This window comes from Pyrgilauda ruficollis, unplaced genomic scaffold (genome assembly GCF_017590135.1).
Source record: "Pyrgilauda ruficollis isolate IOZ18807 unplaced genomic scaffold, ASM1759013v1 scaffold14, whole genome shotgun sequence".
In the NCBI taxonomy this organism is placed as follows: Eukaryota; Metazoa; Chordata; class Aves; order Passeriformes; family Passeridae; genus Pyrgilauda; species Pyrgilauda ruficollis.
Window position 1 is genome coordinate 10,725,994 of NW_024512543.1, and position 15,757 is coordinate 10,741,750.

At 46.9% G+C, this 15,757-nt stretch overlaps 1 protein-coding gene across 5 annotated transcripts in view; it reads right to left on the reverse strand.

Moving 5' to 3' along the window:
• The window catches only part of PRDM11 (PR/SET domain 11), a 48,777-nt gene extending 41,810 nt beyond the window's left edge, over positions 1-6,967 (reverse strand). For 3 of the 5 annotated variants that reach the window (XM_041459820.1, XM_041459821.1, XM_041459818.1), the window contains exon 1: positions 6,287-6,683. In XM_041459820.1, coding sequence (XP_041315754.1) covers positions 6,287-6,511 — 225 coding nt within the window. In that variant the 5' untranslated portion in view covers positions 6,512-6,683. Of the gene's footprint in view, positions 1-6,286; positions 6,684-6,793 lie in introns of those variants that run through there. The other 2 variants (XM_041459819.1, XM_041459823.1) reach the window with 2 other exon arrangements.
• Between the last annotated feature and the right edge of the window lie 8,790 nt (positions 6,968-15,757).

Consider the following 15,757-nt stretch of genomic DNA (forward strand, 5'->3'; position numbering starts at 1 on the left):
ACAAACACAGCAAGCAAAATGAGAACACATCAACTGTTCCACAAAATGCAGAGGAAGCAAAAGCAAGAGCAGTATTTATTTCTCCTCATTTGTACCCTCTTGCAGGCCATTAGGAAGATAAGATCTCACAGCACAACAGACATTATTCAGAGCTGGTAAATCTGTCTACGGTTAGGGACTCATGTTACATGGCTTGGATGAGTAGTGGTTGAGCATGGGTCACACCGACCCCCTTTTCCTTGGGGCAGGCAGCAGTCCAGATACTCCCAGTGTCAGATCTGCCAAGAAACCAGATATCCGTGTGCTGAATTCACCACCACCACAATTTGATCTGCACATTCCCTTCCATACAGAGAGAGGGGTGTTCAGACCCTGTATATCCTAACACAGCTAACGAGAAAACATTTCCAGCAGGGGCCAAGCACTTCTGGTCTATATGCACAACCTTAAGTGCATCTTCTACATAAAGGTACTGGGTTGCACAGACATGCCTGGTCCTTTACACTATGGACATTTTTAAAACACTGATTAGCAGGAGCACGGAAAGAGCCCAAGAACTCATTCAATTTCAGTCCAAAAATCAGAGAGAGCACGTCACATGTGCAAGTCACTAAGGGACTACAAACATTCACCAACTATCCTAGAAGAATTCAAAAGCAAAATTTAAACACCTGACTGGTAATGAGACTGGGTTAAAAAAAACACCCAGCCAATCACCAGTTAACTCCATTACAGCTAGAGAGGACACATTAGCATCTGTCTCAGCATATCCAGGAGATGCAATAAGTGGATCTGCTGTTCTGGAGCTACCACCTTTGCAACAGCAATGCAGCACTAGCTAGTGGGATTCTGCGCTGAGGGTCAGGCACCTCTATACCCACACAGCAGCCGGCCCTGGTGGTAACCTGAGGTAGAATTTTCAAGGAAAAAAGCAACTTACAAACATACCATACATTATAATGTTGTCTTTACCTGTACAAAGGGAATAGAAAATTAGTAATTTAAAAGCTTCTAGTCTTCAAAAGCTGATTGAACTAATTTGATCTCGGAAAAGATAATCGGCAAGCCTAAGTGTGAAACATGACAACTATAGAACATATTTTATTGCTCATAAAAGTATGCTTCTGTGTCATCAGTATGGATTTTTTCTTCAGTCAGTTTCCAAGTGTTTTCATTAATTTCCCCTGAATTAATAAGAGGACTGGACTCTGTAAACTGTGGCGTATTTAGCATTCTCATTAGTATTTCCAAGCAAGGAGTCAAAGAAAGAGCAGACCACATGAAATACTCCAGCAGCATCAGAAGAAAAGAAATTTAAAAACCCAAACAACAGCAAATCCCTTTGATTTACACAGACATGAGGAAACCAAGGTTTATACAAATGAAAGGTGTAAAGAGGAACATACTGGGTCAAACTTAGGACATCTTTCAAGGAAGATGCTGTGAACACTTAGTTTTGAGTCTGCAGCTGAAGGCCCACATTTAACTCCACACAGAATATTATGATGCAGTTTATATGATACATTTTCAAAATGAAGCTTCATTGTACTAAAAGAGGAAAACACTGGAAAATATTTCATAATGATTATCAGCCTGCAAATGACTGATGGCCCTGACCAATATCAGCTCCAATTAGCAGCCTTCAACACTCTGAAAGGGTGTTAGTGGAGGACCATTGGAGTTGTGTATCCTAGAGCCCTGATCCATAGTCAGGAGCCTGGAGACACTGCCCTGCAGCCCACAGAGATGACCTGGCTGGGGGACCAGCACAGGATGCTCAGTGCCCCAGCTCCCCACTGTGCAAGGCAGGAGCACTGCTGGCTCTCAGGGAAGCTAATTACAGCAACCCTAGAGCTGCTTCATGAGTTAATCCCCCACATCACCTCCCATGAACTTTTACCACTCTGTCCTTATACATCTCCCCCACTACCCACAGCCAGCTTTCCACGGGCAGAAGCCAGCCCCAGCTGACAGCAGCACAGGCAGCAAGGCAAGTGCTGGGAGCGGCAGCCCCAGTAGGGCTTGATGCCAAGACTTTAGAACAGCAGCCCCTCCTCTGGGACAAGTCACCACAGGCGAAGGAAAACCAGCCTTGCTGAAAAGCCAAAGCCTGAGGAAGGGAGAAGAAAGGGGGCAGAGAAAGGAAGCCATTTATCAGAGCATGCTCAAATTGGACAACTTGGCTTATGACAGACCCTTCTGATGGCCCCTTACTGATGGCTGTCCATGAGCGAGGGACTGCACCGAAACAGTTCTGCAGTATGCATTACTGATTGACTGCCGGAGGCTGCCAGTTTCTGCAGCTTAAACCTTAAATTATATCTATAATGCTTTTACCTTCTGACTGCAGAGGAACTGTTCTGAGCCCGAACACTGCCACACAGCCTTACAAAGAGAAATGCCCTTTCAGCAACAGTTCTAAGGATACAATTATCCTGCCCCCACAAATGGAGCCATGACCAAGAAACCCAACAGCAGAGCTTTACGTGTCAATATTTTGAATTGTTTGACTGTCTCTGCAAAAACATATGTTCTTGTTCTTATGTGAAGAGCTCAGGATGGAAGCTGGAAAAATGCCTGTGCTAGTACCACCTTCAATTCTAGCTGAACTTCAAAGCCTAGGTGCAGAGGACAGTGACCAGATATCTAAATGGAAATGACATGGAAAATGTCATTCTAGTTGCCAAGTCAAATTTTTTCCCTTCATCTCTGCTTTTTTACTCTCCATTCTCCCAGTCTTTTCCATCAGTATTGTCCCTCATGTGGTGGGCATTAAAAATAAAAACTTCTCCAGCATGGGATACTTGTGTCGCCCTCCTCACCAGTTTTCTTCTCCATCCACCTTGGCTGCCTCTACCTTTCAAATATGCCACAGGATTGCTCTGTTTTCCATTGCTCTTTGGCCTCCTGTACCTGCAAAATTCTTCCCTTTCCAAAGCACTTTTCCCTCATCTTCTTTCCAAAGATGCCATAGAGGACTGCATGAACCTCTCACCTTGTCCTCTGCTTTTCTTAGGGCGGTTGGACTTGCTACTGGAATCCACTTGCACAGACAAGTTTAACTAGCAGGAATTCCTGAAAAGCCACATTTTACTAGGTAGCTTTAGAAGGAACATTTCTCTAGAGATCTTATTTAAAAACACATTTGGTAACAGAGAAGAGGTCACAGGGAGAACAGAAAACCCAGTGAAATTAAAGCCTTCTTTACACCACTACTGCGGAGGCATCAGTGCAAGAGGAGACACTAAAACTGTCTGCAGCTGCACAAGAGCTCTGGTCCAAGAAACTTCACCCGCTACGAGCCAGCCTCAGGCAGGAGCGCTGTACAGTCGCGCTCACAATGAGAAACGCCACAAGCATGACAAGGGGTGAAATGTGAAGCAGCAAAGCCAGCATCCACAGCAGGGCTGCCCAGTTGCAGACCAGCAGGAATTCTGCCACTTGCTCAATGCCAGCAGATATTGCACGCGCTGACTGCCCTTCACTGGCTATGCCTCAAGCAGCTCTCAGCCCTGGGGTCTGAAGGGTCTGTGCTCAGGTGAGAGAGCAGATCAGACAACGCAGCACTGATGCAAGAAGATACATTAAGCAAACCCTGATGCGCATCCAGCTGATTTCAGATTTCTTAAAATGCCAGAAAGCTGCAATGCAAACTGAAGAATAAAAGTGATATTTGCTTGTTTTGGTTTTACTTAGGAAAATCACAGATCTCAGGTACACATATCCCCAGTGCAGAGGAGGCATCAGAAGTTCCCACCTGCACTCACTCCCCTGGAAACAAAAGTCACTACTTCTCACTGGTCCAGTCTTCACATCAAGTTTTAGAAGCTTATCTCTTTGTTCTGAAGGTCCCCAAGCTAACCTATAGCATTACTATTTGATTATCAAACAAAACACAAACCCAAACCATTCTTTCCTTGGGACTACATTTAGTTTCTCCACACAAATTTTCACATCGATGTAACATCACTGGATTGGCAATAATGATATGCTACCCCAAAATATCACAAATATTAGGCATCATTTTAAGAGCTCTGGGAATGGTTTAGTAGCACCAAGGGACAGGTCCGGCTAACAGCAACTTTAAGAATAGAGAGTCAGGTAAAAGCATATACTTCTCTTGAATAAATGGACATGGAAAAAAACCAACAACTAAAACCTCACAACTCCACTTTGGAATTAACCAGCATGAGAAAGAAGTTACAAAAAGAAAAAAGAATATTAAAAAAAACCCCAGAAGGATAAACTGTACATGGCACCCTCTATAAAAAGACCAAAGACCTCTCCTGCCTGGGCTTGTTGTATTTCTCATTGATATACACACGTTGATTCCTGACTCAGAGTGACAACTTCCACTCACCACAATGCCTGTATCCCCCCTGATCGCAAAGCCAGCCTGCTGCAGCGCAGGAGCCCTCCTGCTTCAGGCTCCTCATGCAGTGTTCACAACCTTAACACTGCTCCTTCCAATTTCAAGCAGTTCCATCACTTTCCAGCAAGGAATACGAGCAACAAGCTGCCCCAATCCCATCCCAGTAAGATGGGCCTTGTATCAGTTCATAAAATACCAGGTTTTGAAGAAGTCCTTGCTTTTGCCCTCATTATTTAAAATCAGGTACTATCCTCACAGTACTCCTTCCCTTCGCTTGTTAAAAAAGTGCAAGCAATTGCTATCAGTGAGCAATAAGGCTGATATTGAGAATCCCCCATAACTGCGCCAGAAAGCACCATGCTTCATGCATGGTCCACAAAGATGCCAGAGGAACAACAGGTCAAAACCAGAGAGCTCTGCACCAAAGCCAGCACTGAGTCAGGAGCTTCAGGAACTCCTTCATGCTCCAAAAACAGCTGGAAGGAGCAGCAGCCTTTGACATGACTCCTGGGCAGGAGAAAAAAACAGCTTGCCAAGGTCCTGCTACTCCATGCCACAGTGAGATCTGTCAATTCAGCATTCAGCCAAGAGCCAAACTTTGGCATGTCCCCTGGCTACCTCAAATCCTCTCTGGTGAGTGGTTCTGGCAGCCAACCCCTCCTTTGCCAACACAGTCCTTGGCCACGCCAACATTTGAACTCTTTTGCAGGCTGCATGTATTTCAAAAGCTCCATGCCACTCAGCCCTGTGCTAACTATTCCTTCCAGAGCAGGAGCACCTTTGGTCCAAAAGCACGCCTTGCAAGAAGCAAACACCCATCACCTCAATACTTTTGTTTCTGACTGCCGCTTGCACTTGAAAAGCAAAAGCGGTTTATACACAATTCATTACAATGTCAGGAGACTCATTTCCCTTTCCACTTTCCCTGCTTATAATCTTGGTCGTTAGACAAATGGAGATTTAGGGGGTGTGAAGCCCAAACCAGGCAGTGAGCTTGTGCTCCGCCAGTCTCACAGGGAATTAAACCCTGCTGGGAGGACTGGATCCAAGGGACTGCTGGATATTTTGAGCTGGGGATCCTCTGCTGCTCAACAAACCACTGCACACACCTGCAGTGCTAGAAAACAATCCTATCTTACAGTTAGGCTGGTATTTTTTTAAGCTGGTTCTGCCAGTTCTCCTCCCACTAATGAGAAGCATTAATCACAGGAAAAAGAGGAAGCAACAGTGAGCCAACAATTTTGCCCACAGGCCAGCTTTTATTTTTTTTTTTAGGGATCTGAAAAGGGGACTCTGGAGGCATCTTCCATTTCCCTCTGAAATATAAGCGATATAGCACCATTTGCAAAGAAACTTGAGAAATTCTGTAACTTTAAAAAAAAAACAACAACCCAGACCCACAGAGGGAAGAAGGCCCAAGAAGGTGCATCTGGAGTTTTTCTGCGAGTTAAGAGAGCATCCCGGCTGAGCAGCGCAAGGGCAGCTCTGCCCGGGTTCTGTGCACGGGGGCTCGACAGATCCCGCAGGCAGGGTGCTCAGGTCCCCGGGAGTGCTTGAGTCCCGCGGGGGTTGCCCGTGCCCCCGGGGCGGGGGTTGCCCGTGTCCCGCACGGGTCGGGGGTTGCCCGTGCCCCCGGGGGGGGTGCCCGTGTCCCGCACGGGTCGGGGGGTGCCCGTGTCCGGGTGGGGGGTGACCGTGTCCCGCACGGATGGGCCGGGCCCCGCGCAGCCCGCCCCGAGGGGGAAAAGCGGGCGGGGAAGAGGGGGAGATACCTGTGCCCGCGGGTCTTCAGCGCCGCCCCACCCGCTGCGGGCACCCCTCGGCCGGACCTCCCCCCCGGGCTGGGACGGGTTTCCCCCCCGCGCTCCGCAGCCATTTTCGTGGCCACCTTGGCTACCAGCGAGGCTGACTCACCTCGGCACTGCGGGCGCGGGGAGCCCGCCTCGGCGTCGGGGGGCCCGCTCCGCCCGGGAGGGGCGGGGGGAGCCCGGCTGGCTGCGCCCTCCCACCCCGCCGGCCCCGCTGGCTAGTCCCAGGCGAGGACGGGTCCCGGGGCCGGGCCGGGCTCGGCGGAGGCGGCAGCGGCGGCTCCCTCCCTCCCGGCCGTGACCACCATCTTATTAGCACAGGAAATGACATGGAGAACGGAAGAGAGGGGCGTTCGGGGGCCGAGCCCGGGGACCCCCCGAACCGGGGGGAGGCGCCGCCGGCCCGCCCGGCCCGGCCCGGCCCGGGCCGCCGAGGCTCTCCCGAGGCCGCGGCATTGCCGCTTTCCTTCCAAATACCCGCGATGGGAAAAGAGGAGGGCAACAAAATAATAAAAAACAAACCCCAAAAGCCGCATACAGCTACGGGGGGAAAAAGCACCAAAAAACAAACGCAGAAGAAGCCGAGCAAGCCCAAACCGCCCGCGGTTCCCACCTCCTGCTCCGGAGCCTGCGAGTTCCGCGCGGAGCCGCCGGCGATCAGCGCCCGCGGCCGGCCGGGGGCTCGGGGGGGGCTCTGGAGGACAAAACCCGCCCGGACGGCCCGGGGGCACCGCGCGGGGAGAGCGGCCGACCGAGGGGGCCCGTCCCGGCGGAGCCGCCGGGCTACCCCCGGGCGCTGCCGCGGACGTGACCCCCGCCCGCGGCCGTGCCCCGGGGCTCCCCCGCCGGCCAGGGCCACAGGCGGAGTGGTCCCGGGGCGGGCGCCCGTTCCCCCGGCAGCGCCCCGCGCCCCTGCCCGCCCGGCGGGAGCCTCATGCTCTTCCGCGGGAAATGTGAATGAGAAGATGCGCGAGCTCGATCGTGTTTCAGATTACCCCCCAAAAAAAAAGTAACCCACCCAACAGCAACAGTAACAACAAACCCTACCCTCGAGCTCTGCGCAGAAATTGCGGGCAACATGACGGATGACAAAAAGTAGGCACAATTTAATAAACAGAGGAAGCATGTCTCACCAATAAAACAAATTCTAAATAAAAACCATCTGCAAGCATTAAATTTGAAACAATGCAAACTCTTCAGCTGCTTTGCCAAAAGAGGCACAACAGGGAGTAAAGAGAGGAATGGATAAATAGCCATAATTTTCCAGTTCCTTCAGTTGACAATGGACTTGTGTGCAAACAGGGCTGTGGTGACAATGTGCCAGATTGGATTCTTGGAACTACTTCCCATTTTCTGTAGCCCTGAGGAACACCGTTTTCTGCAGTCCTGAGAAATAAATTCTCTCTTAATACTCTCCCCTCTGAAGTGCCTACTATACAAAGTTGGTGCAAAGAAGAGAAAAACTGAGTGAGGACAAAAAGTAAAGAAGTATATAGCCCAAGCAAAATAGAGGCCTGCTTCTGCCATCCTTGAGCTGCTTCCACTGCTCTCACTGAGCATTGTGGGGTGGCAGAACTTCAGGGTTAGGTCTTGATGTATCTCTTAATTTAAATTGCCTGGCAAAACAACAAGGAAGGTAATCAACTCGGCTTCAAAATAAGCTCTCTTTGCAAAAGCAGCCAGCGTGGCACAGATGATTATTCGGAAGTTCAAATGAGTATCAGTCCTCAGATCTCCAACTGTAGTTTGCTTTTTGTTCCCCATTTCTAACCTCTGGGGAAAGGATTCATTCTCAGAGGAAAAGCGTGCGGTGTCATTTTACCCCTTCCAGTAATTGCAGATAGATGGACTTTGAGGCACTTGCACTTGCTTTGGGAAGACCATAAGCTGTCAGCACCTTCAGACTCCTCAGAAATATTAGAGATCCTAATAGAGCTGCCCTAGTTTGCAGTTTCTCTCTGTGTGCTGAAATGTGTGAGAACACTCAGCTGGCAGTAAGTGCAACAATGGGTTTGTAAATATGATTGATGAATGAACCAAGAGGAAAAATAATAACTAAAAGAAGCAATAAAAATCAAGTGAGTAATACAAATGCACACTGAATGCCAGGCTAATTTGGAGTAATAGTTTAGTTGTAGCTATTGTAAGCAAAGGCTGCAAGGAGACGCTCAAAGGGAGGCATAAAGCTTTTATTTGTAAAGAAAATTAAGTATGTAAATGCAATATAAATAGCAGCTATTATGTCTTCCTGTAAACACAGGCATGCTAATTTATTGAGAGGGAGTTGCCTTGTTTTAATGCGTGCCAGTCGCCTTTATATGTTTAATAGTCAGGTGTGTTGGGTTTGTGTGGCAAGGTGTGGGTAGTCTTCTGTGACTTTCTCTGGCAGAAAGTTTCTGTTTCTGCCAGAAACTTCCCCTATGTCTGACAGAGCCAACTCTAGCCAGCTCCAGGCTGGACTCACTGCTGGCCAAGGCCGAACCCATCAGTGACTGTGGAAGCACCACTGTGATAACACATTTATAAAGGGAAGGAAAAACTGCAACAGCAATTGCAGCCAGAGAGAGAAGTGAGAGTACATGAGAGAAACAGCTCTCCAGACACCATGGTCAGTTGAAGAAGGAGGGGAGGAGGTGCTCCAGGTGCCAGAGCAGAGATTCCCTGGCAGCTTGTGGAGAGCACCCTGGTGAGGCAAAGGTGTGTCCCTTCAGCCCGTGGTGGTCCATGGTGTAGCAGATATCTACTTTTGCCCTCTAAAGGACCCCACATCAGAGCGAGTGGATGCTCAAATCAGGCTGTGACCCTTTGGGAAGCCCATGCTGGAAACAGGCTCCTGGCAAGACTTGTGGACCTGTGGAGAGAAGAACCCACACTGAAGCAAGTGTGCTGGCAGGACTTGAGACCCTGCAGGAGATCTGCACAAGAGCAGTTTGTGAAGAACTGTGGGAGGGACCCCACACAGGAGCAGGGGAAGAATGTGAGGAGTACTCCCCCTCAGAAGAAAGGAGCAGAAGAGAAGATGTGTGATGAACTGACTGCAACCCCCATTCCCTGTCCCCTTGCACTGCTGGAGGGGAGAAGTTAGAGAACTCAGGAGTAAAATTCAGCCCAGAAGAAGGGAGGGGTGGGGGAAGGTGTTTTAATATTTAGTTTTTTATTTCCCATTATCCTTTTCTGATTTGATTGGTAATAAGCTCATTTTCCCAACTTGGGTCAGTTTTGCCCATGATGGTAATTGGTGAGTCATCTTGCCTTGTCTTATTTCATCCCATAAGCTTTTAGTCCTTGTATTTTCTTTCCACTGTGTGGTTGAGGAGAGGAGTGATAGAACCGCTCTTGTGGACACCTAGTGTCCAGCCAAGGTCAGCCCATCCCATCAGGAGATAAAATCCCCATGAAGAAGATTTTGTATCTTTTCTATGTAGAAACAAATTCTGGAAGGAAGACAGTGCAAATTTGTACTCTCTCTGCGAAAATGTTACCTTTGGGGCTTGAAAAGGCTTTCCTTCTTCAACAAGCTGCCTCCTTACTTATTAAGAAGATGTAGGATTAATTTTTTTTTTTAATAAGTACATTCAGCCCCCACTCCACCACCCACAGCAATTCTCCTCTGTCTGACAGGCTCTCAGAATAAAACTTTACAAATGGCAACATCAGTTCAGAATGACTGTCTGATTAGGTGTTGACAAAATGACTGTCTAATTAGGTGTTGACTTTCCAGTATTATACTGTCAAATCCGTTCCTCCATGAAGTGCTGGATATTCTGTTAAATAGTCTTCAGAGCTGGCAGGTACATCTGTCAGCTGCAAAATCTGATCCCTGCACCAGAAGAGTCTGGATGTATTTTGTGGAATGAGCTTACCTAAAAACACCCGGTGTCTCAGGCACAACACTGCAAAGCAGGTGGAAGTCACGACCTGTGCTGGAGGTGTGTGGTGGGGAATGCCTGGCTGTCTTCAACAGGGTGCCTAAGGAAAGGTAGGAAAGCGTTCAGGTTCTTCTGCAAGCTGTAGCACACAGCAGCCTTGACATCACTGAGTATTCTCTCATTTAAGATTGTCAACATCATATGTAACCACATCAACACCAAGAGGCAACTGCTTCCCAAGCTCTGAGAAACTAGTTGCTTGGGGCCAAACTTCATCTTCCTCCAGGAAAGGTCACTCAGTTGCCAGCAGAAAGGAAAATCCTACTGCTATTACCCAGACCACATTTCTTTAGCACACAGAAAAGATTCAAATTTGTGGGACCACAGTTCTGATGCTCTCAGTCAGTGTGTCGCTAGCTGATAAACAACTTTTAGCATTAAAAATTCTGTTAGTAAGCCACACCAAAATCAGGGACATTTCCACATTCATAGGTTATTGGATAGTGAAGCAGAACACAAACTTTTCTCTTTGAAAATCTGAAAATGGCCCACAAAAGAAAAGGAAATCACATGACTGAGAAGGAAACTCGGCCAGAAGCCCATAGTTACAAATTACTGTAGCAGGGTGGGACAGGCTCTGAATGAGATGTGGGGGAAGAGCTCTTTGAAGAGCACGTAACTGTGCAGAGCTGCAGCTTGTGTTTTTATTTCTGCTGTACAATAGAAGCGGTGGTGACCTTCACCCAGTAGTGCTGGGTGTTTTTCCTCATCATGCTATATGGGTCTTCCACTGTTATTGGTAGAATATGAATCCTTTAGCAATACAGTGCTCTCCTTGAAGTTATGGGTTTCACTGGATTAAGCCTAATGAACAGTTCTCCAAGGAGACTGATGAATAGTGCTCGGTTCAACTGGTAAGCAAGAAACTTCTGGGTGCAACCTTCTACCCTTTACTCTCTTCTCCAGGCTTGCCAGTTGTGCCACTGCCTGGAGGGCTGAGCTTGCTCATCCCATGGCCACAGCAGCTCTGGTGCTAACAAGAAAGCAGGCAAAGGCACTGTTAGGAACAGTGGGGAGGGAGGGATGATTCTGTCTGGAGTTTAGTGTATGGTGCCCTTCCTGGGAATGCTGTAGAGCTGTACAGGCAATTGAGGGTATGGTCTGATGGTAGAGATGCCATGATGCTGCAGGTAGCTAGAGCCACTCCAGCAGTAACAGTCCCTTGGGCTGCCCCCTCTGAGCTGCATACCTCACCCAGCAATTGCCATTAGCAAAAGGATGTGGTGTTGGGACCATGCTGTCAGGGGAGAGGAGGAAAGCCAGGCCTTTCCCTTGGCAGCAGTGAGCCAGGGAATCAGCCTTGGCATCTGCACCTCCAAGGCAGTGATGTCTTTAGGATTTCCTGTTCTGTGGTGCGTGGGTGCTGCCACGGCCACCCAGTCCTAGCTGTGCTGACAAGGCTGTTCACAGGCCATGAGCCGAAGAAGAAAGCTGAACTGGGTTAAAAATAATCCACCAAAAAAAAAAAAAAAAAAAAAACCAAAAAAAAACAAAAAAGAAGATGCTTAGTTAGCGTAGTATTGGTCCATGCATGTGGATACCCTTTTACCCAGATTGGTGCCCATGCCTTGGGCTGCAGGGATGACAGCAGGAATGAGCCGTCAAACTGTAGCCAGAAACACAGAAATTAAATCATTTGCCCAAGACCAGTCCTGAAATCTTTTGGACTAGAGGAGGCACATACAAAGCCTTTTTCAAACACTAGGGTCTGAGAATTTGCACTGGTATGTTTTTAATGAATAACCAGAACTGCTTTTCCATATGAAATGGTCTCTCTGTAGTTGGCCCAAAGACTGGAAAGCAAGGAATGTCTCTGCTCACAAGCACTTCAGAACTCGGTGGTTTGTTTCTAGGCACCCGTCACATGTTTTGGCAGTCCATAGGAATGTGCACTTCTATATATCACAAGCAGCTACCCTGCCTTGAGCCAAATAACTTTTGCTTAACTCTAAAGTTGTCTTTAAGAAAGACACTCAGTTCTGATCTTCAGAAATCAAGAGATAAAGAATGTTTTCCTTTGTCCTCTCCACATTATAAACATGGGCTTGGATTCTCTGTAGCATCCACCTTCTAGCCACTGGTTCTTTTATGCTTTTCTTTATGCTTAGATACATTCTTGATATTTTCTTCCTGGGAAAATATTATCTATGCTGTTATCCAATCAATTAAAAATATTTCCTTCTGAGTTAGTTAATGAAATTTTCTCTTTAAATCTCTCAACAAAAGATATTTTTATCAGTCCTTATGTTAATTTTCTGCTTTCCCTGTGAACCCCACTCAGTTTTTCAACATCCGTTTTAAAACATGGTTGTCTGAACTGCCCCTGGCAATATAGGATTCACTTAACCAAAAATACACATACGTATTTACACACAAGTGTCTTTACAGTTATGCTTTCAGGAGCACCACAGTATGTCATTGTGTCAGGTCACTACAGGTTCCCCATGAAACTGTCCTTTTATCCTTTCCAGAGCTGCTGTTACCCAGAGGGTGTTCCATCACTCCTTGGGAATGGCCTGTGCTCGCAGTGCCACGCATGGCACTGCCTGCAAAATCCCTTTCTGGGAATGGGCCCATGTTTCTGGCATCAAACACTCTCAGAGCAGATAGCATAACACTTTTTCTTCCCTTGTTTGCCAGTCTTGATGTCACCTGTGAATTTTATCATCAGTAGTTTTATATTTAACTTTCTGGTATAATACTGCATAGGTGAGATGTAAATACTTCTTGGAAAGCCCATTCATTACCAGTTGTTTATCTACTGTAGCACCTGGAGGCAGAGTTCCTGAGCAGGGGACATTATTTGGGAAAGGTTGCTGTCACTTCAGCCCAAGTCTGGCAGTTGACACTGACTCTACATTGACTCTTTACCCACTCGTCTTACCAGGGAGCTGCAGCTACTCCCTGCTGCTCTGGGGAAGGCCAGGGTAGGCTCTCATGATGCTCACTGCATTACGAGAGGATGGCCCTTGTCAGACAGCTCTTCCAGTTCAACTTTAGGACAACCATATGGAATGCCTCCTGCACACATCATTTATTACTATTTTGTTTTATTGGAAGGGCAGGAGTGTTGCTCTTCCAGAAACACTAACACGGTATGTTACAGACAATCTGTGCAACAGTTCCCCACTAGCTATGTTATCCTTAGCAGGCTGTTTTGTAAAATAAGTCAACACAAATGCTCAGCCAGAGCAGAGAGCTCCAAAGCACATAGTTCCAGCAGATTTTCACAGGCAGAGCCTCTGCCATTCACTGCTGCACTGGCATATTATGTTACGGGCTCTGCATCATGAGAACATGATCTATAAATCTCAGGATTCTCTCTTCCGAATTAGAGACGTGTAGATCAAATCTAACTCTGAATCAAAATTTTAATTAAAGTAACTGAATTAATCTACATCAAATAAATACTTCCATGTGGTTTTGAAGTCTTGGAGGGCAAGAAGAAAAGATTTTTGTACCAAGTAACTTGTTGCTTGTTCTGTTGCAGTCCAAACCATTTCATGTTGTTCTAATGCATCAGAGTCTAAAAATTATTATGACTGGGAGCTAATATTAAACAAAAAGTAAAATGACTATCCAGACTTTCTGGTCTGCTAGGAGAAGAAAACTGGATATAATTGTAGACCTTTGGGTTTTGGGTTTTTTTTTTCCTTAATCTCAGCTGTTCATAATAGCATAATTGAAGATAATCAAATTGCTTTGTAAAAAGACCATCCACTTAAAGGGCAACATACTGCACTTAACCATAGCATTGAAAAATGTAAGGGGGAAAGAGCCTTAAATTTTGCATCAAAAACAGAATCTGAAGAAAAACCATGGTAGGGAACTGCAGTTTTGCCTACTGTCATGACATTTGTTATTTTCTTTAAGGCTTCTGATTACAAGGGTTTCTCAGCTTTCATTTTAAAAATAGTGCTTTCTTGTTCTCTGGCTAAGAGGCTGTAGAAAGCCTGGGCTTCTGGACAAAATATTTGAAGATGCCTAGGACAGAAGTAAATAAAAGGCAGCCACCTTTTTATTATTGTTTTGAATGTCATGATTGTAAAGCTAATTCTGGCTGTTTAGTGGCTGGCTACCTTTTTTTGTTTTGTTGTTGTTCCTGAACTCTGCAGTCTGCCAGGTCTCCTGCCTAATCACAGTGCATTTGATTAGCACTTGGATAATCTTACAGTCTCTACATCTTCCATTAATACAAAGGACTAATACAAGTGACAACAATGACTATGATGCAGGGCAATTTCAAAACAGACAAATTACTTTATGAAAAGCATGAACACCAAAAGTGTTCAAGGTGAAGAAAAACATCAAAAAAAGCCCCACTCTGCTGAAAATAAGGTTTTCATGGATACAACTTGCATTGGTAAGAGATTTTAAAACTACTTTTTTGTTTGTTTCATTGTTAATGAGAAAATATTATCTTCTCATTTTCATTGCCTTTTCCTTTTTATGATGAAAACGTAATCTTTTAGGCAGAGGTAAAATATCATGTGTTTGCCCAATGGAAGCTTTAGTTTCCCCCAAAGGTTGTATGCTATTTTCCTTTAGTAACATTGTTAATGACTTAACTTTATTGAAGAAAAGGCCGTTTGGTTAATATAAAGTGTCAAAAGTGTTTCAGAGAACAATTTCAATAAAAATACATACAAACTGAAAAGGAAAACAGTAAAAGCTCTGGATTTTTCTTTTCCACTGTCTTAAGAATAAAACAGATCCAACACTTAAAAAAAATTTTACCGGAATGGATTTTCCTATGTTGATCAGTTGTAAGAACATTTGGGGCAAAGGAATGCCCTAAGACATGGGGTAGATTCCATGGATTTTCCTACTAAGGATGTTTTTATTTTAAACTTTCACTAACAGTTTCCTCCAGACTTGTTGGAATATCGTTTGTGTCCTGATCTCTTCCAGTAGAAGGAAAGAGTAAATTGGAGGATGTTTTTCTCCCTGAATTTCCTTTGTGAATGTGTTCGTGTATTGTGTGTATTCCCTTTGCTTGGGTGGCTTTTAGGGCACCTTTGCCTGTTGGTGCGGGGCTTTAAAAGCGAACTGAGAGAATGCCCAAGCCGCCCCGCAATCCCAGAGGGTTTGAAGTCTCTGTTGGCATCAGGTGAGGTTTTCCTGCTGTCCGGTGGTTAGGAATTGGAGCAGCCTCTCCGCGCCGTGCGGCGGTGGAGGCGCTGCTTTGGGCTGCTCCCGGCAGGGGCTGCTCCCGGCGGGGCTGTTCCGCAGCCCGCCCGGCTCTGCCGGTCCGTGCCGTGGCACGGCGGGGCTGTTCCCGGCTCTGCCGGTCCGTGCCGTGGCACGGCGGGGCTGTTCCGCAGCCCAGCCTGCTGTTCCCGGCTGTGCTGCCGCTCCCCGCCCTCTGCCGGGCGGCCCCCAGCTCTGCGGGGACACCGCGACCCGGCCCCTTCGGGCGTGGGCAACGAGCTGCGGCCCCGGGAGACGCTGCCCGACTCAAAGCCACCTCCGGATGCCCCGGGGCAAGGACATGGACTGCTCGCAAGGGCCCGCAGTGACAGAGGAAGGGGGGATGACTTTAAACTGAAAATAGAGTCGCTTTAGATTAGTTCTTAGGAAGAAATTCTTCGTTGTGAGGTAGATGAGACACTGGAACAGGTTGCTCAGATAAGCTGTGGATGCCCCAT